Source organism: Chiloscyllium punctatum, chromosome 22, assembly GCF_047496795.1.
Source record: "Chiloscyllium punctatum isolate Juve2018m chromosome 22, sChiPun1.3, whole genome shotgun sequence".
In the NCBI taxonomy this organism is placed as follows: domain Eukaryota; kingdom Metazoa; phylum Chordata; class Chondrichthyes; order Orectolobiformes; family Hemiscylliidae; genus Chiloscyllium; species Chiloscyllium punctatum.
This window is the reverse complement of record NC_092760.1, coordinates 82578771-82602796: the sequence shown is the minus strand read 5'-3', so window position 1 is coordinate 82602796 and position 24026 is coordinate 82578771. Positions and strand designations below refer to the sequence as shown.

Below are 24026 nucleotides of genomic sequence, written 5' to 3'. Positions count from 1 at the left end.
GTGTGTTTTTATATTGATTACATAGACATGGTAGCTCAATGATTAGTACTGCCGGCCCACAGCACCGGGGACACAGTTCGATTCCACCCTTGGGTGACTGTGAAAATTCCACACAGACATTCTCCCTGTGTCTGTGTGGGTTTCCTCTGGGTGCTCTGGTTTCCTCCCACAGTCCAAAGGTGTGCGGGTTAGGTGGATTGGCCATGGGCAATGCAGAATTACAGGGATAGGGTAAAGGGCGGAGTCAGGGTGGGATACTTTTCAGAGGGTCAGTATGGACTCAATGGGCCAAATGGCCTGCTTCCACACTGTGGATTTTAAGGTTCTTCTATGATAACAAGAATACAGGCACACTCTTGGCCCCATAAGTGCCAGTTTGTAAAACTTATGCTGCATAGCGAAGGGAGACACACTGGGAAATACAAGGCAACACGTGCGTTACTTCACCATTAACTCAGTGAAAATAAAAGTTCGCTCACAATTTCTTCATGGCTTCTATGGAATTACTTCACTTATACATTCATTTCCAGTTAAAGTTGCCAGAGAATGTTAGGGCTGGTACTTAACAGTGTAAGAATCCTTTTGATTGTGAGATTAATTTTTGTGAAAAAACATTCAATCTCTCCTCAATCCGGAAAGGAAACAACTGCAATGGTGCAAGCTCATATAAAATGTTTTAAGTTTAATTTTCCATTCTTACCTGAATGCCTTTCTGTCTCCGTCTTTAGGCTAATCTTGGTTTCATTCTCTCTTCCTCATACTGTACCTGAATTTACTCTTAATTCATCCAGCTTCTCACCTTGTCATTCATAGAGTCATAGTCAAACAGCATGGAAACAGACCCTTTGGTCCAACCAGTCCATGCTGAACATAATCCCAAACTAAACTAGCCCCACCTGCTTGTTCCTGGCCCATATCCCTCCAAACCTTTCCTATTCATATACCTATCCAAATGCCTTTTAAATGTTGCAATTGTACCCTCATCCACGACTTCCACATGCAAATCACCCTCTGTGTAAAAAGAAATTGCCTCTCATATAATAGACAATAGACAATAGGTGCAGGAGTAGGCCATTCTACCCTTCGAGCCTGCACCACCATTCATTATGATCATGACTGATCATCCTCAATCAGTATTCTGTTCCTGCCTTATCTCCATAACCCTTGGTTCCACTATCCTTGAGAGCTCTATCCAACTCTTTCTGAAATGAATCCAGAGACTGGGCCTCCACTGCCTCTGGGGCAGAGCATTCCACATACCCACCACTCTCTGGGTGAAGAAGTTTCTCCTCATCTCTGTCCTAAATGGCCTACCCCTTATTTTTAAGTTTTGTCCTCTGGTTCGGGACTCACCAATCAGCGGAAACATGTTTCCTGCCTCCATAGTGTCCAATCCTTTAATAATCTTACACATCTCAATCAGATCCCCTCTCAGTTTTCTAAACTCAAGGGTATACAAGCCCAGTCGCTCCAATCTTTCAATATAAGATTCCAGGAATTGACCTTGTGAACCTACGCTGCACTCCCTCAATAGCCAGAATGTCTTTCCTCAAATTTGGAGACCAGAACTACACACAGTATTCCAGGTGCGGTCTCACCAAGGCCCTGTACAGCTGCAGAGGAACCTCTTTGCTTCTATACTCAATCCCTCTTGTTATGAAGGCCAGCATGCTATTAGCCTTCTTCACTACCTGCTGTACCTGCATGCTTGCCTTCATTGACTGGTGTACAGGAATACCCAGATATCTTTGTACTGCCCCTTTACCTAACTTGGCTCCATTTAGGTAGTAATCTGCCTTCCTGTTCTTGCCACCAAAGTGGATAACCATACATTTATCCACATTAAACTGCATCTGCCATGCATCTGACCTAACCTGTCCAGATCACCCTGTAATCTCCTAACATCCTCCTCATATTTCACCCTGCCACCCAGCTTTGTATCATCAGCAAATTTGCTAATGTTACTATTAATACCATCTTCTATATCATTAATATATATTGTAAAAAGCTGCAGTCCGAGCACTGATCTTTTTAAAATTTCTCTAGTGTGCCCCCTAATATTGGAATCGCCCATTGTAGGGAAAATTCAACTACCATTAGCTCTACCTATACATCATAAACTTATATCAGGTCATCTCTCAACCTCCATCACTCCAGTATAATACATCCCAGCCTAGAATCCCTACAGTATGGAAACAGGCCATTTGGCCCAACAAATCCACACTGACCCTCTGAAGAGTAACCCAACCAGACCCATTCCCCTACCCTATATTTACCCCTGACAAATGCACCTAACCCACACATCCCTGAACAGAAGGGCAATTTAGCATGACCAATTCACCCAACTTGCACATCTTTGGATTGTGGGAGGAAACCGGAGCACTTGAAGGAAACCCATACAGGCATGGGGAGAATGTGCAAACTCCACACAGACAATTGCCTGAGGCTGGAATCAAACCAGGATCCCTGGCGCTGTGAGACAGCAGTGCTAACCACTGAGCCACCGTGCTGTCCCTGCCTATCCAGCCTTTCTTTATAACTCAAACATTCCATTTCTGGTAACATCCTGGTATGTCTCTTCTGAACTCTCTCCAGCTTAATAATATCCTTCCAATAACTGGGCGACCAGAACTGGATGCAGTATTCCAGAAGCAGCCTCACCAATGTCCTGCACAACCTCAACATTCCTCCATTTCTTTCTCAATTTTAAAATCTTATCAGTTAAACATTGGAAATAGAAGCAGGAGTAGTTCAAAAAGCCCATCAAGCTCACTCTGACATTCAAACATAATCCTGATAGAACCTCGAATCTACCACTCTCCTCCCACATCCATTGACATGCTTAGTATCTAAAAATCAATCTACTACTTGCTTAAGTATGTACAGTGAAGTGACATGGCCCACATAGCTTTCTGCAGCAGAGAATTCCACAGGTCCACCAGCCTGTCAGTGTAGAAATGCCTCTGCATCTCTGTCTGAAATAGTCTACAAGTATCCCGAGACCATGATGTCTTGTTCTTGGTGTCTTAGCCATGGGGAAACATCTTCACTGCATCCAGTCTGTACAGCCCTGTCAGAAATCTATACATTTCAGTGAGAGCCCCCCTTGGGGAATCAATCGTGGACCTGCCAACTCTGGACTCAGTCTGGTGAATCTTAACTGCCCTCCGTCTACAGCAAGCATATGATCTCTTTGGTAAGGAGACCAAAACTGCACACAATGCTTCATGTGTAGTCTCACCAAAGCCCCTGTGCAGCTCCTGTACTTAAACACTCTTGCAGTAAAGGCCAACATAGCATTTGCCTTCCTAATTGCTCACTGCACAGTACATTTGCTTTCAGTGGCCAGTGTTCAAAGACACCAAGGTCCCTTTCTTTAGGAAAGATTTGTGTACAGTTACCATTTAAATAATACACTGTTTTTCCTACCAATGTGTACAAAGCCATGCTTTTCCGTGTTACATTGCATCTGCCAAGCATTTGCCTGAACACTCAACTTGTCCAAAACACCCTGAAGCCTCTTTATATCTGCCTCACCATATACTATCTCACCTTGTTTTGTTTCATCAGAAAACTTGGAGATATCATATTTGATTCCATCATCCAAATTAGTGATATATATTGTGATTAGCTGATCCTGCAGTACGAGTACTCAATGCTGATTACACTCTGAAAAGGGTATGCACATTTCTAGTCTCTGTTTCCTGTTAACCAATTCTCAATCCACAATAAGATATGTAACAATCCCATTTGGTCTGATTTTGCACACTAACCTCTTTTGTGGGGTTTTATCAAAAGCTTGCTGGAAATCCAAATGAACTTCATCTACTGGGGCTCCCTCATCTATTTACATTCTCAAAAACTTCCAGTAGGTTTTTCTCCCCCCAGTTTGCTGGCACTATTCCAGGATCTACAGAACGTTACAAGATAACAACTGATGCACCTTCTCCTTCTGTAGCTACCTCTTGTGATGCAAACCCTGGGTGGTTATCACCTTTCAGTCCCTGCTCTGAACAAAGGTCATATCGGACTCACAATATTATCTCTTTCTTTCTCCACTTCTATCAGGTCGCCTCCTAATAGCTGCCAGACTTTCTTAGTTTCTGCGGCACTCAAGATTTCCAGCATTCATAGTATTTTGCTTTTATTACAGCCTTTTCCCTGGTTCGTTTCTCAACATATTGGTCTAAAAGACCCATCTTGTGTAAACTCCAGGACTGAATCCACCACAGCATTACTGCTAATGTCGTTTGCACAATCTATATGTAGATTAAAATCACACATGATCATCATTTTTGCATGCATCATTCATTTTGTGTTTAATACCATTCCCTACCTCGTCATTGCTTGGAGACTCATGGGTAATTTAACAAATCTCGACTGTCTCTCGTTGCCTCTCCGCTCTACCCAGACAGATTCTATATCTACATTTTCTTCACTGAGGTCCTTTTTATTGTGGCCAAAATATTGACTGTTTTCCAGAAGGGGTTAAACGCATTTCCTGGGGAAAGAGGAATCGAAGGATACCGGAGGAAAGAGAAAACACGATACTGAGTGGGATGATCATACTAAATGACAGAGCAGGCTTGAAGGACCAAATGGTCTCCTCTGATATTCTATGTTTCTCACTATTTCACTGATTTTATCTTTCACTAACAATGCCACCTCGCTTTCCTTTTAGAACACATTTAGGTGTTCAGAGGTCAGCATTTAGCCTACCACCCTACAGCCATGTCGCTCACCACAATCATTTTGCACTGCTAATCCATCTACTTGATTAGATTAGATTCTCTACAGTATGGAAACAGGCCTTCCAGCCCAATAAGTCCACGCCAACCCTCCGAAGAGTAACCCATCCAGACCCATTCCCCTGCCCAATGCACCTGAAATTGTGGGTAATTTAGCATGGCCAATTCACCTTACCTGCACATCTTTGGATTGTGGGAGGAAACCAGAGCACCCGGAGGAAATCCACACTGACATAAGGAGAATGTACAAACTCCACACAGTCACCCGAGGCGGGAATTGAACCCGGGTCCCTGGTGGCTTGAGCCACCATGCTGCCCACTGAAATAGTACATTACCTATTAATACATCTTAAATCCCACCAGCTCCTGGTGTGAGATTTGAGCACTGCCTTAGAGAATTAGTTTGGCTTGAATACTAATCCAGACACATTACAGTAATTAGAGCATCTATCCTGGCCAAGCTGTGTTTGAAAGTCAGTTCAGAGAGAAGGAAAAATACAATGATGTGGTCCCTAGTCTGTGAAGTTGGTTATGATTGAATGAGGGATGGGAGAGGAAGAGGTGGAAGAAGGAGCAGAGACAAGGAGGAAGAGGAGAAGGAGGAGGAAGTTATTCCCTACATTGTGACAGGGTTGGATGAAATAAGGGAATTGGATAATCCAACTGAATGTTTCAATGCAACAAGCAGCTAACTTGAATAGATCCATCAAATTCTATAAAACAAAGGCTGATTACCCCATTGATGAAAATTGGAATGTACAGCAATATTCCAGTTGTTCAGAAATTGCTCTTCCTAACGGAGTCAGTAATCCAAAGCCACTCAATCCCATTGTTATTGTGGTCTAGTTTTGAAATGATAAACTTCAAAATGAGTTGCAAAATGAGAAAGTTGGTTTTTCCATCTGACTTATTAACTGTGGTGGAATTACCAAACATGTGATTTTTAACCGATATCTGTCGAAATAATTCTTTCCCCACTTCCTTCAGTAACAGTTCACTGACGTGAATTTTGAATTCACACAGTTCTTAAACATCCATCTCAATTATCTTGTGAAACTAAAGATAGGTATCTTTAATCACACCAAAATTACAATGAAGGTGTTGTTCTGGGATATGCGCCGATGGAACATTCATCGCCTCGCTTATTTTCCTTGTCAAACAATTATCTGACAATGTATTTTCATTGTTAGCCTGCAATGTAAATTTAAGATACTGTAAGTGATAGTCCTCTTCCTAAGGAAATAATGATGCACATGTTAAGAAAAAGAACATTTTTCCAAAACATTTTAGCTTAGGAAGATCATACTAAGGTACAATTATCAATATCAAAGTGTGACTCAAGCCTAAAGAGAATGTCAAATTGCTTTCCTTTAAACTCTTTTTACTCTAGGTTATTTTGATTATCAAACCATATGTTATCCTCTTGGGCAAGTCATTACCTTCAAGAGAGAATTCCTCTAACTGTTTTGAGTAAAGTCATGAGAGCTTTAATATCAGCCAGGGAGGACAGTCAGTAAAGTGTTGGCTTAAGTGTTGATTCAAAAGATGGTGCTTCTGATAGTGCAGCACTTCCTCATTGGGGTGACAGCCAACTTTATGTGTTTGAATCACAGGATAGGACCTGAAGCCACAGCTCTCTGAGTCAGAGCTGAGATTGCTGGCCATTGAACCAGGACTGGTATTTGTTGTATGAAAATTTCATAAATTTAAGGAATATTGAGCAGCTCTATGTGCCATTTTTGCAAATGAGAAATGATTTAGGGAATAAAAACTTGAAAAAAAAGAGATGGTTAATTATAGATAGATTAAAAGGCTTAAGTAAATAGAGCTTCAAAATGCAGTGTTTCAGACAGTAAATGAACTTTTCGATCACCATGATACATTGGTGAATAGTTGATTTCTCATAATTTGAGGTAGGCATAGAGCACTGTTTTAAACACTAATTAAGATTTGTTTAAATTGTGAGAGCATCTTTCAGGGCTTAAAATGTTTCGATCTGCTGGGGCAGTGCATCAGAAATTGAGCCCCACAATTCATGGAGTCATCCCAAGTGTGAACGTTTTGCCCAATTTTACCAAACTGTCTCACTCAAGTTAGAAGACTGTGTGCACCAAGAAACTAACTTTGTAAAAATTATTTTAATAAAACTGTTTTTAATTAATGGTGAGAAAGAACCATGAATTGCTCATTTATATCTCTAACTTAAACTCTACCCCTTCATACAATTGTTATTCACATAAAAACAGATTTACAGAGATGCAAGATGAGACACAAAAGTTATAGGTGGGGAAGGAAGCAAAGTCAGAGAAACACAATCTGGCACCAATTTGGATCAGAGATATCAATGAGTTGCTCTTCTTTTGATCTTTTCCTGATTACTTCCAATTGTTTACTCATGGCATGAGATTGTGGTTATATCAATTCTTAGTCTTTCATTCTCAGTCCATATGGAAGTTATTTCCTGAAATGTGAATTTGCAGAGGGGGCAATTTGTTGGAAAATGGTGAGTGACAGCAGCTATCAGATTTTCTGTCAGAGGCACTGAAGTGGTTAGCACTGCTGCCTCATAGTGCCAGGGACCTGCATTCAATTCCTCCCTTGGGCAACTGTCTGGGTGGAATTTGCATGTCCTCCTTGTGTCTGCATGACTTTCCTTTGGGTGCTCTGGTTTCCTTCCACAGTCCAAAGATGTGCAGGTTAGGAGAATCAGTCATGGGTATTGCAGGATTGCAGGGAACAGGGTTGGAGGAGTCTGGGTGGGTTCTTTTTGGAGGGTCTGTGTGGACCCAATGGGCTGAATGGCATGATCCTGCAATGTAGGGAATCTATAATTCTATGTTGAATCTGGCCATGAAATCAAGGTAAACTTTGAAATACTGAAGATGAGACAGGTCTTCCAGTCTTCAGAAAGGCAGACATGACCCACAAGATGGGTGTTGGGTTCTTTCAAAATATCCGACCCTTTGACTTTTTAGGAAATACCTGGGCAGTTTCAATGCCTTATGGATAATTATGGTCTACCAAGAAAGAGACAAGAGAGAGGATTGGAGGCAGGCAAATGTTGTTCCTCTTTTCAGGAAGGGGAATAGGGAAATCCCTGGCAATTACAGACCAGTCAGTCTTACGTCTGTGGTCGAGAATTCTGGAATGCTTGGAAAATATCTCCAGATCTGAGCAGGAAATTCGGAGGGTTCTGACTCACTTGACTGGTTACCCAGGAGACATTAGAAGGATTGTCAGTTTGGAAATAATCTTCCACCAGTTCTTTGCTAGAATCTATTTTCCCCCACTTTTCCCTCTTACTCTCATATCCTGTCCCCAAGGAGTCTCACCTCCTCCTCCTGCCCCCTCCCCCCAATATCAGTTTAACCCTATGCCTATATCTCTGACCATCCAAATGGAAATACAGTACATCTACTGATATGGATATTTAATTCTGAATTAGACCTAGAACATAGAACATAGAACATATAAAAGTACAGCATAGAACAGGCTCTTCGGCCCATGACATTGTGCCTAGGATTATTCCTAATCTGAATGAAAATAACCTAACCCAGGCACCCCTCAATTCACTGCTATCCATGTGCACATCTAGCAGTCGCTTAAATGTCCCTGATGACTCTGCTTCCACCACAACCGCTGACAATGCATTCCATGCATTCACAACTCTCTGCGTAAAGAACCTTCCTCTAATGTCTCCTTTATACCTTCCTCCTAATATCTTAAAACTATGACCCCTCATGCCAGTCAATCCTGCCCTGGGGAAAAGTCTCTGGCTATTGACTTGATCCATGCCTCTCACTATCTTGTATACCTCAATCAGGTCACCTCTCTTCCTCCTTCTCACCAGAGAGAAAAGTCTGATCTTAGTCAAACTCTCCTTGTAAGACAAGTCCTCCAGTCCAGGCAGCATCCTAGTAAACCACCTTTGCACCCTCTCCAAAGCCTCTGTATCTTTCCTATAACAGGACGACCAGAACTGGACACAATATTCCAAGTGTGGTCTCACCAGGGTTTTGTAGAGCTGTAGCAAAACCTCGTGGCTCTTAAACTTGATCCTCCTGTTAATGAAAGCCAAAACACCATATGCTTTCTTAACAACCCTATCCACTTGGGTGGCAAATTTGAGGGATCTATGCACTTGAACACCAAGATCCCTCTGTTCCTCTACACTGCCAAGAATCCTGTCTTTAATCCTATATTCAGCATTAAAGTTCGACCTTCCAAAATGCATCACTTCACATTTATCCAGGTTGAGGCCCATCTGCCATTTCTTAGCTCTGCATCCCGTCTATGTCACATTGCAGCCTGCAATAGCCCTTGATACTAAAAATGGCACCCCCAACCTTTGTGTCATTGGCAAATTTACTAACCCACCCCTCAACCTACTCATCCAAGTCATTTATAAAAGCTACAAAGAGTAGATTCCCAAGAACAGAGCCCTGCAGGACACCACTCAACACTGACCTCCAGGCAGAATACTTTCCATCTACAACCACTCTCTGCCTTCTGTCAGCCAGCCAATTCTGAATCCAGATAGCCAAATCTCCCTGTATCCCATACCTCCTGACTTTATGAATAAACCTACCCTGGGGAACCTTATCAAATGCCTTGCTGAAGTCCATATACACCACATCCGCTGCTCAACCTTCATCGACCTGTCTCATCACCTCCTTAAAGAACTCAATAATATTTGTGAGGCACGACCTGCTCCCTCACAAAGCCATGCTGACTGCCTTTAATCACACTCTGCTTTTTCAAATAGTCATAAATCCTATCCCTCAGAAGTTTTTCCAAAACTTTGCTGACCACAGACGTAAGACTGACTGGTTTGTAATTGCCAGGGATTTCCCTATTCCTCTTCTTGAAAAGAGGAGCAACATTTGCCTCCCTCCAGTCCTCTCTCTAGTCTCTTTCTTGGTAGGTCATACAAGGTCAATATGTTAAACACTTCGGCAATTACCTTACCATGATCCTTGTCCAGCCATTTAAATTAACAGACATTATTTCTTGGAAATGTTGTTTTGACCTGCTGTTTTAAAATATATTGTTTCTGAATCCTGAGAAAATCAAGTCACTTTCACGGAACTGAAACCAAAATCTCATTTACCTCTACTTCGGAGACCAGGATCCCAAATAATAATACTAGATCATAAACTATTCACTTACATAAAATATACAATGGAACGGATGTTTAGGAAAACAATCTTACCTCTAGGGTTTCCTTGTCTCCTTCTTGTCCAAAACAACACGCCTTTTTGAACTGTTTTGACAGATTGCATACTGGTCTGACTAACAAAGGCTTCACATTTTCCTTGTGTGTGTGTCCTGGAAGACAGCAATCCCATTAAATATCTTACAGTTATTTACTAGTTGCTTGAAGTACAGCTAATTGGTCATCACATGATCAGCAATTGGCCACCCATATGCTGGTTTTTCATTACTTGTAGTGTTGACATTCTGGCTATTGAGGGAGTGCAGCGTAGGTTCACGAGGTCAATTCCTGGAATGGCAGGATTGCCTTACACGGAAAGACTGAAGCGACTGGGCTTGTATACCCTTGAGTTTAGAAGACCGAGAGGGGATCTGATTGAAACGTATAGGATTATGAAAGGACTAGACACTCTGGCAGGAGGGAACATATTTCCGTTGATGGGGGAATGCCGAACCAGAGGACACAACTTAAAAATACGGGGTAGACCATTTAGGACAGAGATGAGGAGAAACTACTTCACCCAGAGAGTGGTGGCTGTGTGGAATGCTCTGCCCCAGAGGGCAGTGGAGGCCCAGTCTCTGGATTCATTTAAGAAAGAATTGGATAGAGCTCTTAAAGATAGTGGAGTCAAGGGGTATGGAGATAAGGCTGGAACAGGATACTGATTAGGAATGATCAGCCATGGCTGAATGGCGGTGCAGGCTCGAAGGGCAGAATGGCCTACTCCTGCATCTATTGTCTATTGTCTATTGTCTATTGACATCTACAGCATCAGTTCAATGGCACATTTGACAGGTATTTATGAGTACACTCTCATTCAACATATTATAGAATCCCTACAGTGTGGAAAAAGGCCCTTCAGCCCAACGAGTCCACACTGACCCTCCAAAGAGGAACCCACCAGACCCATTCCCCAACCTTATATTTACCCCGGTTAATGCACCTAATCTACACATCCCTGAACTCTGTAGGCAATTTAGCATGGCCAATTCACCTGACCTGCACATCTTTGAATTGCAAGAGGAAACCCACGCAGACATGGGGAGAATGAGCAAACTCCATACAGACAGTCGCCTGAGGTGAGGAATTAAACCTAGGTTCCATGATGCTGTGAGGCAGCAGAGCTAACCACTGAGCCACTGTGCCACTTCAAATAAGAGACTTGTCCTGATGCAATATTTCAGTTTTTAACAAGGTTAGTACATAGACTGTTTTAATTATTACTTGTTCCCCTGTTCTTCATATCATTGTTTTCCCTCATGTTCAAAGCTGTGCAGATGGATAAGATCCTCATGAATTGGTTGAATTGTCAATTTCTATATGTTCTGCAATTTAAAATATTTTATACCATCCTAAACAAAAAGTGACACTGCAGCTTGTGGGGAAGGGGTGAGGTGGGGGCATCAAATATCTGCAACAATGCAGGTGGCACAGTAGCTCAGTGATTAGCACTTCTGCCTCACAGCTCCAAGAACCCAGTTTCGATTCCAGCCTCAGGCGACTGGCTGTGTGAGTCTATACGATCTCCCTGTGTCTATGTGGGTTTCTTCCGGCTGCACCGGTTTCCTCCCATGATCCAAAGATGTGCAGGTTAGGTGGATTGGATGCCCATCGTGTCCAGGCTGTTCTGGCTAAGTGGATTAATCATGGGAAGGGCAGGGGTGTGGATCTGAATGGGACGCTCTTTGGTTGGCTGGTGGAGACTTGTTGGGCCAAATGGCCTGCTTCCACACTGTAGGCAGTCTGTGATAATTTGTGGCTTTCAAATGTGCCATGTCTGATAAAAACACATTACCTGAGTGCATAAGTACAGGCAGAATGAAATCATTTTGAAAGAGAGCCATCAGTTTTATAATCATACTGATACTCCTCTGTGGAAACTGTACTTTACAAGGCAAAGATTGATAGATTCTTGTTGTCTCGGGGAATTAAGGGCAATGGGGAGAATGCGGGTAAGTGGAGTTGAAGTGCCCATCAGCCATGATTGAATGGCAGAGTGGACTCAATGGGCCAAATGGCCTTACTTCCACTCCTATGTCTTGTGGTCGTATGGTCTTACATATAAAGACTGAGCAGCATTGGGGCTCAGTTAATGTACTAACAATCCAGAAGCATCCCATGACAGAGTTCAAATCCCACCCCAGCAAATACAATATTCACAACTCATTAATTGATTATATAAATCTAAGACCAAAAAACTTCAGAACAGGCTAAAAAACTGCAAGTTTCTGGAAACATAATTTGCTTATGTTCTTTCAAGAAATAAATTATCTTAAGCTGATGGGATTTCAACAATGAGTTATATTTCCATAACACCTTTGACATAATAAAAAAGTTTTCAAGGCACATCATTTGAGCATGTGATCAGAAAATATGACACCAAGCCACAAATGAGTTCCTTGTGCTGACCTTTGACCAGAAACTGACTGAGCTCACCATATAATCAAGGTAGCTGCAAGGACAGGTCAGAGGCTAGGAAGCCTGCAGCAAGTAATTCACCTCCTGATGCCCCAAAGCCTGTCCACCATCTACAAGGCATACGTCTGGAGTGTGATGGAATACTCTCCATTTGACTACCTAAGTGCAGCTCCAACAACACTCAAGAAGCTTGACACCATCCAGGACAAAGCAGCCCGCTTGATAGATATCACTTCCACCACCATCCACTCCCTCCACGACCAATGCTCAGTAGCAGCAGTGTGTGCTATCTACAAGATGCACAGCAGAAATTCACCAAATACCCTGAGACAGCACCTTCCAAATCTACAGTCACTACCATTTATAAGTGCAAGGGCAGCAGATACCTGGGAACACCACCACTTGTAATTTCCCCTCTGAGCCACTCACCATCCTGACTTGGAAATATATCACCATTCCTTCAGTATCACTGGATCAAAATCCTGGAATTCTGTCCCGAACAGCATGGTGCGGTTCAAGAAGGCAGCTCACCATCACCTTCTCAAGGGTAATTAGGGATGGGTAAAAGCATAGCCAGTGGCGTCCACTTCCCACAAGTGAATATAAGAAGTGACTTATAGTCCAGTGACTAAAATCCTGGTGAATTAGGTTTTATGCTGTTTCTTAACAGACGTGGAGAAGCCGAACGTATGAATATACGAAGGTGAGCAAAGAACAAGAGTAGGCCATTTGGCCCCCCGTGCCTGCTGTCATGTTGAAGAGAGTTACAACTGATCTGCTTATATTCTACCTCTGATAACCTTGAAAAAAAAATCCATCTCTGCCTTAAAAAGAATGTAAATACTTTGCTTCCACTAAATTTACTGGAAGAGAACACCAAAGACTCAGGATGAGCTGAACGAAAAACAAATCCCCCCTTCCTCTGTTTTAGATTGGGCAACTCCTTTTTTTGAAACAGTAATTCATGTTTCTCCTCCAAGAGAAACCCTACTTCCCATAAGTAATCTCTCAGGATCTTATAAATTGCAATCAAGTCACCTCCTGTTTTTCTACACTCCTGTGAATATCAGTCTTTTCAACCATTCCTCACAAAACAACCCATTCTAGGTATCAATTGAACAAACATCTGAACTGCTTACAGTGCATTTACATTCCTTCCTCAAATCAGGTGACCATTACTGAACACAGTGTTCTAGACATGGTCTCACCAGTATGCTGTATAACTAAAACATCGGTTTATGATTTCAATTTTCCTTGCAATAAACATTAACATTCTATTAACTTTCCCATTTACTTGCTATACCTGCATATTAGCTTTTGCATCTCAGATCTCTGCAATCCCCCCTTTGACACCCCACCCCACCCCCAGCCCCACTGTTGAGATAATGAGCTCTTTTGTTTTATTCTTCTTGCAAAAATGAACAATTTTGTGTTTTCGAACATTATATCGCATTTGCAAACTTGGCCCATTCACACAAACCATCAACAATGGTTATGTAGCCTTCTTCATTCCTTTTTACAACTTCCTTTTCCCTATCTTTGCATCATCAGCAAATGTGGCAACCAGACCTTTGTTCCTTCATCTAAGTCTTTCATTAAAGTTTTAATCAGTTTAAGTACAGCATAGTGACCCCTATGGCATCCACATGTTACATATTACCAACCAGCAAAATACCCACTTATAACATTTCTTCACTTCCTATTAGCCAGCCTTTTTTTTTTAATCAGTGCCCATATCTTAACCCCTATGTCATGAATATTTATTTTCTGCAATGACCTTCGCTTTGGAAATTCATCAAATACTTTCTGGAAATCTAAGTACAGTCCATCTACAGGTTCCCCATTATACACAGCGAATGGTATTCCACATAAAACCCCAAAGATTGGTTTGATATCATTTTCCTTTCAAAAAACCACATTGACTCTGCCCGATCATTTTGAACTTATCTAAGGGCACCACTAAAATAAAACTTACTTAATACTAGCTTCTACCATTTTCTGTCCAACAGATGTTAAGCGAACTCAGTGTAGTTTGTACTTTCTATCTCCAATCTTTTTAGAATAAAGGAAGTACATCTGCTATCTTTAGAGTGATACAGCACGGAAACAGACCCTTCAGCCAAAAGCATCCAAACCAACCAGATTTTCTAACCTGAACTGAACTTCCCTGTATTTGGTCAATATCCCTCTAAACCTTTTCTATTCATGTACCTGTCCAAATGTCTTTTAACTGTTGTTATTTGTATTCACCTCTACCACTTAGTCTGGCAGTTCACTCCACATATGCACCACCTTCTGTGTGAGAATGTTTCCTAAACTGAACCAGTCTCATTTGCCTGCATTTGGTTCATATCCCGCTAAATCTTTCCTATCCGTATACCCATCCAGTTTTAAATGTAATTATACCAAGCTCTAGCACTTCCTCTGGCAGCTCATTCCATACGCACACCACCCTCTGTGTGAAAACGTTACCCCTCAGATCCCTTTTAAATCTTTCCCTTCTCACTATGCCCTCTCGTCTACCCTAGAGTAAAAGACCTTTGCTATTCACCTTAGCTCTGCCCCTCACACTTTTATAAACTTCTATAAGGTCACCCCACAGCCTCCTACACTCCAGGGAAAACGTCCCAACCTATGCAGCCTCTCCTTATAACTGAAACCTTATTTTCTCGATAATATACTTGTAAGTCCTTTTTGTACCTTTTCCAGTTTAATAATGTCTTCCTATACCAGGGTGACCACAACTGAACACAGTACTCCAAACTTTCATACCTCATTTCTTTACAGATCCTAGGATGAAGTACATCACAATTTGTGTTGTCTTGTCAGCCCATAGTTCCAACAATTTACTTAACACCGTAGCTCTGGTGATTGTGATTTTCCTAAGTTCCTCCCTTCCTTCCATATCCAAACTGAATGCAGCTCCAACAAGATGGTCAACACCATTCAGGCTAAAACCTCAGTTTAAGCAGCATCTCATCCATCACTTTCAACATTTACTCCCTTTAGCGAGTTTTGAGAAGATTTGTATCTCAGATTGAGGTTCTCGATGTAGGTTTGCTCATTGAGCTGAAAGGTTCAGTTTTGGACATTTTGTCACCATACGAGGTAACATCTTCAGTGAGCCTCCGGATGAAGCACTGGTGGTGTAGCCCACTTTCTATTTATATGTTTGAGTTTCCTAGGGTTGGTGATGTCATTTCCTGTGGTGACATAATTTTCCTAGGGTGATGTCATTTCCTGATCTTTTTCTCAGATATCCCATTTACTACACCCCAAGCAAAAGAACAAGAAATGACATTATCATAGGAAAATTATGTCACCACAGGAAATAACATCACCAACCCTAGGAAATTTAAACATATAAATGGAAAGCGGGCTACACCAAAAGTGCTTCATTCGGAGGCTCACTGAGGATGTTCCCTCGTATGGTGACGAGTCGTCCGAAAATGAACCTTCCAGCTCAGAGGGCAAACCTATATCCCTTTACTTCTGTGAATGAACTAAAACAAAAATCCTGCAGCAATGACAGAAACCAGACCTCTGAAGAAGTTAGAGTCCCATTTTTGGCAGGACAACAAGGCAGTCAGAGGCAAAGTGTGCTTCAGACCACTTCTGATTATCCTTTTAATTGGAATTCATAACAGGGGGCTAAACATCCTCCTAGAAGTTAGGCTTCCATTCAATTATTACAACTTAAATCTCCACCTTGGTCATTTTCCAACAATGTTAATGCTGTAGCAAAAATAAAACTATACAGTGAAGCTTATAATCTAGGAACAAGGTTCCAAGTCCAATACATATGACAGCAGATCAATTTGCTTTAAAACTTGGGTATCATGAATTACCCAGGTTGGTGCCTCAAGTGTGCAATACAACAGTTGGAATGGGAGAATAGTTTCCTCCATTTTAACTCCATCCTCCTCCTTTCCAATAAAGTCACCATTGTCTCAAAGGACCATGGGGCTGCTCTGTCATTAGGGAGATAGGCAACTAGTTGTGGGTTAACCTGAGGGTCACCATGCTTCAGACAAGAGATGAGTTTAAGAAAGTGGGACCTTGATTTTAAGGCTGTGTTTGGCTGCAGCTCTACTGTGTTGGCAATGTATCAAGTTGCATGTGAAGAAACAGTGATACATGACCAGTTCAGCATTTGCTTTTCTATATTTGAGATTAAGTCAGCACTGTTAACAGCTAATCCAATGACCTCTGGTCAATGTATCTAGCATTGTCAATTTGGTTGGGCTTGTTAATATTAGATCACAGAACTGTCAATAGGGTGACAATAGATTGTCACTCAGAGGCAGGTGAATATTATGAGTCCGCTACCCCAGTGTTCTGTGGAGGCTCAATCACTGAATACATTCAAAATGCAAATCAATAGTTTTCTAAGTATTGTGTTTTGACCTAAACCAAATGGACAACATCTGTTCAAGAAGGCAGCTCACCACTACCTTCTTGAGCTCAATAAGGGCTGGGCAATAAATGCTGACCCAGCCAGCGATGTTCACATCCCACGAATGTCAAACATATCAAATGAAATGGGGCAGGGGTTAGTGTAGGAATAGGTGTTGATATGGAAGATCTAGTTGAATTCAGCTTTAAAGAGCTGAGTGGCTTTCTATTACTCCTGTTTGTCATTGATATATCAATATTCACCCTAATGATCACTAGCATGGAATCCCTACAGGGTGGCAGCAGGCCATTCAGCCCAATGAGTCCACACGAACACTCCGAAGTGCATCTCTCCCTGAGCAACCCCACTACCCCTTCACCATAACCCTGCATTTCCCATGGGGTTAATCCACCCAACCAAGACATCCCTGAACACCATGGGCAATTTAGCATTGCCAATTCACATAAATTACAAACCTTTGCACTGCGGGAAGAAACCGGAGCATTCACTGGAAACCCACACAGACACAGGGTCAACGTGCAAACTCCATGCAATCACCAGAGGGTGGAATTGAACCTGGGTCCCTGGTGCTGTGAGGCAGCAGTGCTAACCACTGAGCCACTGTGCCGCCCAGTGTCACTTCATGATTGGATTTTGAACAATGGTGTCAAATCCGTTGCAAACCTTGACCTAAAAATTCAAAACAACATTTCCAAAAAACAGAATAATCATTGTCTGTAATGAGGTGAAAGATATTGAGAGCTGACCAGCCCTACAAAGTCTGAATCTTTAAAAACTGCTGAAACAGACCTGATAGAAAGCTTAGCAGAAGACCAGTTATCAATGACCCGAGGAACCCCAAAGGACTATAGTAGAGGTAGGATACAGAATACCAGCTGTCTGCCAGTGGAGGCCTGTCAATAAAAAACAGAAGGGCTGTATTGTTATTGTCACTTTATTTAATTACAGCAATTCTCAACTTGAACAAAACTACCATAATCATACCTGTACATCTCTTTAGGGATTATAGTTGGCAATGAAGTTGAAAAAAGCTCTGACATGTTCAGTGGCAAGCAACCATTGGTACTTAAATATAAAGGTAGTGTCTTTGATGATGGTGCAGGATACATAAAGCCACCAATTGCAGGCCAGAATGATAAGGTTACTCCAGCAGCCAAGCCTCCGATTGCACCCTAAGTAAGTCAGATACATTTGTGTTCAAAATAATGGATAAAAAATGATAATAAATTAAAAACAAAGGTAGGAATGAGCTATTGACTTACAATCCAGTTTGCACAAGGAAATAAAATGCCCAAGGTAAATAACCCAAGCATTGGTCCCCCACACATCCCATGAATACTGAGTGCTGCCTGTAAGTTAAAAGGAAACAGTTAGAACAATTAACACAGCAACAAAAAAACACATATTTTTCAAAGTCACTTTCCCAGCATTAAGAAGGAGGAAATTGAAAGTGCTGGAAATCTTAAGGGTTTAAAGGAAACAAGACTGTCAGCATGGTAGCTCAGTGGTTAGCAAAGCTGGCTCACAGCACCAGAGACCAGAGTTCGACTCCTGCCTCAGACAAGTGTCTGTGTGGAGTTTGCACAGCATCTGCGTAGCTTTCCTCCCACATTCCAAAAAAAAGTGCTTGCCAGGTGACTTGGCCATGTTAAATTGTCCATAGTGTTAGGTGCATTAGTCAGGGGTAAATGTAAGGAAGTGAATCTGAGTGGGTTACTCTTCGGAGGGTCGGTGTGGACCTTTTGGGCTGGAGGGCCTGTTTCCACACTGTAGGGAATCTAACCTAATCAAACAAGGGAATTACAGGAAGTGCCAACTTTTGGGGAAAGATACTTTGGGAATATCCTTCTTCAGAATCAAACTCTGGAAAAGGTAAAAGGATTAAATAGAATTGGAAAGGAGGGAGAGTTACTCGAAACACAGAAAGCAAGCTCACCAGCACATGACCTGTGCACTATTTCAAGGACAATTGATCAGGGATTTACGGTTGATGCCAGAATTCACTGCAATCTGGCATCAAAATAAACATGTACAACATTCAAGAGACAATGAACTATGGCTGTATCAATCCACAGGAGGAGACAAAGAAGATAGCCCAGTCTAGTTCTGATAATGACATACTCAAACATGAATGCTACCCCACCTCTGGATGTGATAAACCCAGCCCAGTTTATGCCCATTTCTTGCTGTAAAAGAAATAGCCAATTTTCAGTTTCAGTTGTGTGGTTCATCATCTCAGTCCCATTGAGGGAGCGGGCTAGTTACAGAGAGGGATGCCAAGTCTGAAACTATAAGCGTAACAATACAGAGCCCTGAAAAGGACCCACGAGTCTTTGAAGGGTGGTAAGAAGTCATCTACTTTGGATGTGTTGTGCAATATCTTTGTGAACAAACAACATTTAACAGGACAGGAAATACAAAAGCCTTTTGTGGTCAAATATCTATAACTGCGCTGAGTCCTCACAAGATCCATTGAGCAAAGGAAAGATTGTATCAGTACAAGAATATCTCCCCTTTATCAAAACCGAAAGAACTGCTGATGCTGTAAACCAGAAACAAAAGCAAAATTTCCTGGAAAAGTTCAGCAGATCTGACAGCACCTATGAAGAGAAATCAAAGTTAATGTTTTGGATTCAGTTCTGAGGAAGGGTCACTGGACCTGAAACGTAACTTTGATTTCTTGTCACATTTACTGCCAGACCTGATGAGCTTTTCGAGCAACGTCTGTTTTTGTCTCCCCTTTATCCCCTTTTAAATTAGCTTTGTGAACATTCCTGGAACTTTCAATACAAGTACATGACTCCTTTAGTGTGGAAACCAAAACTGTATACTCTTCTCAAGGAGGAGCTTCATCAATGGTGCACAACATAAAGATGTATCACTGGGGAATGAGAGGCACATCTGAGCTCTATACCAGAGATGGTATTTCATAAAACAGGAACAGAGCCCATTGGACTTAACATTTCCAAGACCATCAGTGATGGCAAAATGTTCCTGCATTCTGCTCCATTAAAGTTGCAGATGGTGTAACCATGGACCCATTGTTTACCAGGCAATTCCCATTTTCCTCGCCCCAATCCTCCTTCCCAGCTAGAGCAGTCTTCAGACAAGGAGAAAGACAGAGTGAGAGAGACTGAAGTTTCATCACTGTACATCTTAGGCATACGCCACCAGTAAAAATATTGAATGATCTTTAGCTCTTTATATTCCAGTACATTGTGAATCATAGGTCATGAGTGACCCATAACTAGTACAAAGGGACAAGGTAGCTCATGTGAAAAGTCACTGGAGGATGAGATAACCAACAAGCTCAGCTATAGATGCAAACTTTGTGCTATGTTTCAGCTATGTAATGGAGAACAACATTGATTGTGGTGACACCAATGGTTTCTGTTGGTACATGCTCAATGTGAATCCTTAATAATACTGAAAGGAAACTGAATGCATCTCTGTGTGAAAGAAAATCCCTTTGTTAGATATTGCTTCCTCATGGAGCACTCTCAATTAATAAAGCTTTGATACAGAATTCGGTGGATCTTAGAGTTAAAGGATAGTTTGATGTTAGACAATGTCTGCCAATTAAAGCAACGATGGGACTCTGCCAGTCAGCAAACAATCCAGCATTATGTAAAGATAACTGGGAGGAAATTGAGATGTAAATTGAGAATAAAATTGCAGGTGAAATCAATGGAGGAATTGGCGCTGAGACAGCACACAATAGGATGCCAAAAGAAGCTCTTTCAAGAGCGTCACTTACAAATAATGTTTAAGCACCTCTACACATGCACACCATGATTTATTGATGATTTGGGGACCTTTTCTTATTGGTTTGTGAAGAACTGTTTGTTTTATAATCTATAAAAAGAAATCTTCATTAGTGTTACAATGAATAATATATGCAAGTAATGGGTCTGCACCTGAATATTCAATTAGGGTAGCACATTAAACAGCGCAGAAAAGCTGGCAGTTTTACTGTTTAGAATTCAAGAGAGTCATTTGATAGATAGACTGCAGATACTGCACTGCACTTACCTGAATGATGCCCCCCATGAGTGATGCTGCAACTGCCATTGAAGTGCAAACTACACCGTACACTATGCCTGCAAGACAATAGAAATAAAAATGATGAGATTGGTAAGGAAATTCAAACATATTTAGACTAAGAATTCAGTCACAGCTATATTTAATTATCATAGAAGTATTCAGAAATACCACTGGTTTGTAAGGATCAGGATCTTCATTTTATGTTTTACTTTATAATTCTTCAAAGTACTGTCTACAACATGTCTCAGCTCTTAGCTCTGGTAAAGTCTGTTTGCTTCTCTCTGAGTCAATATCCAGCCTAAACTAATCAAGCATGGTGAAGCATAGATCAGTTATCAGACTCACATAATCAAATGAAAACAACAACTGCAAATACATTCATAAAGTGCCTATGGCTCAATTAAGCATTCCAAGGCTCTTCATTGGAGCAAATACTTGCAAGGATTTGAAATTGAATCATATGAAGCAACAATGTAGGTCATGAAACATTTGGACAATAATGTTAGCTTAAAGAAGCAGTGTAAAGGAAGAGAGAGAAGGAAGGATGAGGTTCCTTGACTTGTAGAGTAAGGACACGGAATGTAAGCCTGTCTGTGATGGAAGAATTAAAGCTGTGGATGTGTATGAGGCCAGAATTGGAGGAATGACAGGCCTTTCAAGCCTTGAGGAAATGGCAAAGATTCCAGAACTGGGTGACGTTGAGACCATGGTGGGATTTTAAAAACTGAAAAGGTGAGGATTGAGGTGATGACAAGTGAGCAGTCAGCGTAGTTCAGCCAGTGGGTAAATTTGGTGCTGGCTTGGAAAAGGACAGCAGCAATTTAGTTGAGTTAAAGTGTATGCAACACTTGAGTTCCAGGCAAATGAAAAGGAAAATCTTAAGATGTTACTGTTGCCTCATTTCTATAATATTTCAAAGCCTGCTTTCCTTCTAGGAAAATCCCTAAATTAAGACTCCAGTGAAAAGGGTAAGACCCTATTTATGATCCTGGAAAACAAATGATCCCTGGAGAAAATTGTCAACATAATGCAATCTTAGTTAACTGGATATACTATGGTGCAAACCCAGAAAAAATATACAGCGCATAATAACCGCAATAGTGTGACAGCAATGGTAATACTGTATTAACCAGAATTTACTGAGGGAGGGAGCTGGAGTGAATTGCTCAGAGTCAGAACAAAATTGACATGCATTAACACAAAGCTACACAAAAGCACACAGGTTCTGAAGGAGGAAACCTGTTCAGGACATCTGGAAGTGGATTATATTTCTGTTCACCTCAAACCCTCTTTCAATTGAAAACTTGATGGGTAATGTAGACAGATAGTACTTACACAAGCCCTTACTGATCCAGGTACTTGTCTTTTCTGACACATTGAGGAAGCACTGTTTCACAAAGTCTTCGTATGTTACAGTTGCCAGTGCGTTAATACTGGCAGCTACTGTGCTATAAACCAGGGGGACAAAAGCATTAACACCGCAACATGTTTACAACCTACTAGTATGTTTTAACATAACAATTTCAGTGCATGATGTAAATGTGGATATTCCAACGTACTGACCTAAGTGTGCCACTAAATGCACAGGCTACAAAAAGCCCAGGAAGTCCTGGTAAGTGTCCCAATATTTCCATAACAAAATAAGGCATCAGCTGCAAAAGAGAGAAAACAAAAGTAAAATCTATCAGGAAAATGTTCCCTAAGGACTGTGCTTGGAGTTTTCTCAGCCCGTGAGCAATGTGACCCATGGTGCAACATAATCAAAAGAGTCACAGAGATCTACAGCACAAAAAATGCCCCTTTGATCTTTCACCTGCACCAATCAAAAACCTGATGGGAGGTGCTGGTGTTGGACTAGGATGGTCAAAGTTAGAAATCACACAACACTAGATAACAGTCCAACAGGTTTATTTGAAAGTACTTGGGGGTGGCACGGTGGCACAGTGGTTAGCACTGCTGCCTCACAGCACCAGAGACCTGGGTTCAATTCCCGACTCAAGCGACTCTCTGTGTGGAGTTTGCACATTCTCCCCGTGTCTGCGTGGGTTTCCTCCGGGTGCTCCGGTTTCCTCCCACACTCCAAAGATATGCAGGTCAGGTGAATTGGCCATGCTAAATTGCCCGTAGTGTTAGGTAAGGGGTAGATGTAGGGGTATGGGTGGGTTGCGCTTCGGCGGGGCGGTGTGGACTTGTTGGGCCGAAGGGCCTGTTTCCACACTGTAAGTAATCTAATCTACTAGCTTTCAGAGCGTGGATCCTTCATTCGGTAACTAGTGAGGCAGGATCATAAGAAGGTATGTGCATGTATGAGAGTGTGGGGGGTGTATGTGTGTGTGTGTGTGTGTGTGTGTGTGTGTATAAGAGAGAGCATGTGTATGAGAGAAGGTCTGTATGAGTGTGTAAGTATGTAACTGTGTGTGAGAGAGTATAGTGTAGTGGGGTCACCTATAGTGTGACATGAACCCAAGATCCCAGTTGAGGCCAGTCTCTTTCTCAGACACACACACACAAATAACCGCCACGCTCATACCCACACACACCCTCTCTCACAGGCTTATACTTGTGCACACACTCTACCAAGCACAGCACACACAAACACACACAAATACATACTTTTATACACATTTATAGCAAAATATCATAGTGTCATGCAATTAAATTGCTGTTAAGTTTTTCATCTTTTACAATTGACTGCAGGTTTTGGTTCATCAATATGTAAATCCTAGAACTTCTTTTAAACCACATTCTCGAGGTAACTTAAGGTTTATAAAAAAAGTGGCATCTCAGCTCAGACAATGTATTAAAGGTGTGAGGTTAGAGTCTATCTGTATCCCAATCTTGAGTCAGACTGGTTCTATTTCCAAAGTAGGAATTTATAAAATGTTATATGGATTGACTGCCTGCATTGACTACATGCAGATTGTGTGCTTTTTGAGCAAAAACAGAATGTATCTACGAATACAATTCTGCAAATTCTGGTCGCCCTACTATAGGAAAGATACGGAGGATTTGGAGAAGGTGCAAAGAAGGTTTACCAGGATGCTGCCTGGACGGGAGGACTTGCATAGAACATAGAAAAATACAGTGCAGTACAGGCCCTTCGGCCCTCGATGTTGCGCCGACCAAAGCCTACCTAACCTACACTAGCCCAATAACCTCCATATGCTTGTCCAATGCCCGCTTA

At 41.7% G+C, this 24026-nt stretch overlaps 1 protein-coding gene across 1 annotated transcript in view; it reads right to left on the bottom strand.

Annotated features, from left to right (window-relative positions):
* Window positions 1-5074: 5074 nt before the first annotated feature.
* slc5a12 (solute carrier family 5 member 12) overlaps window positions 5075-24026 on the bottom strand; it is a 59821-nt gene continuing 40869 nt past the window's right edge. Inside the window, exons 8-15 of the mRNA XM_072591782.1 lie at window positions 22406-22494; window positions 22178-22290; window positions 20831-20898; window positions 18061-18147; window positions 17783-17970; window positions 17588-17691; window positions 9961-10076; window positions 5075-5939 (exon numbers count right to left, since the gene is read on the bottom strand). Coding sequence (XP_072447883.1) covers window positions 5805-5939; window positions 9961-10076; window positions 17588-17691; window positions 17783-17970; window positions 18061-18147; window positions 20831-20898; window positions 22178-22290; window positions 22406-22494 — 900 coding nt within the window. The 3' untranslated portion in view covers window positions 5075-5804. The remainder of the gene's footprint in view (window positions 5940-9960; window positions 10077-17587; window positions 17692-17782; window positions 17971-18060; window positions 18148-20830; window positions 20899-22177; window positions 22291-22405; window positions 22495-24026) is intronic.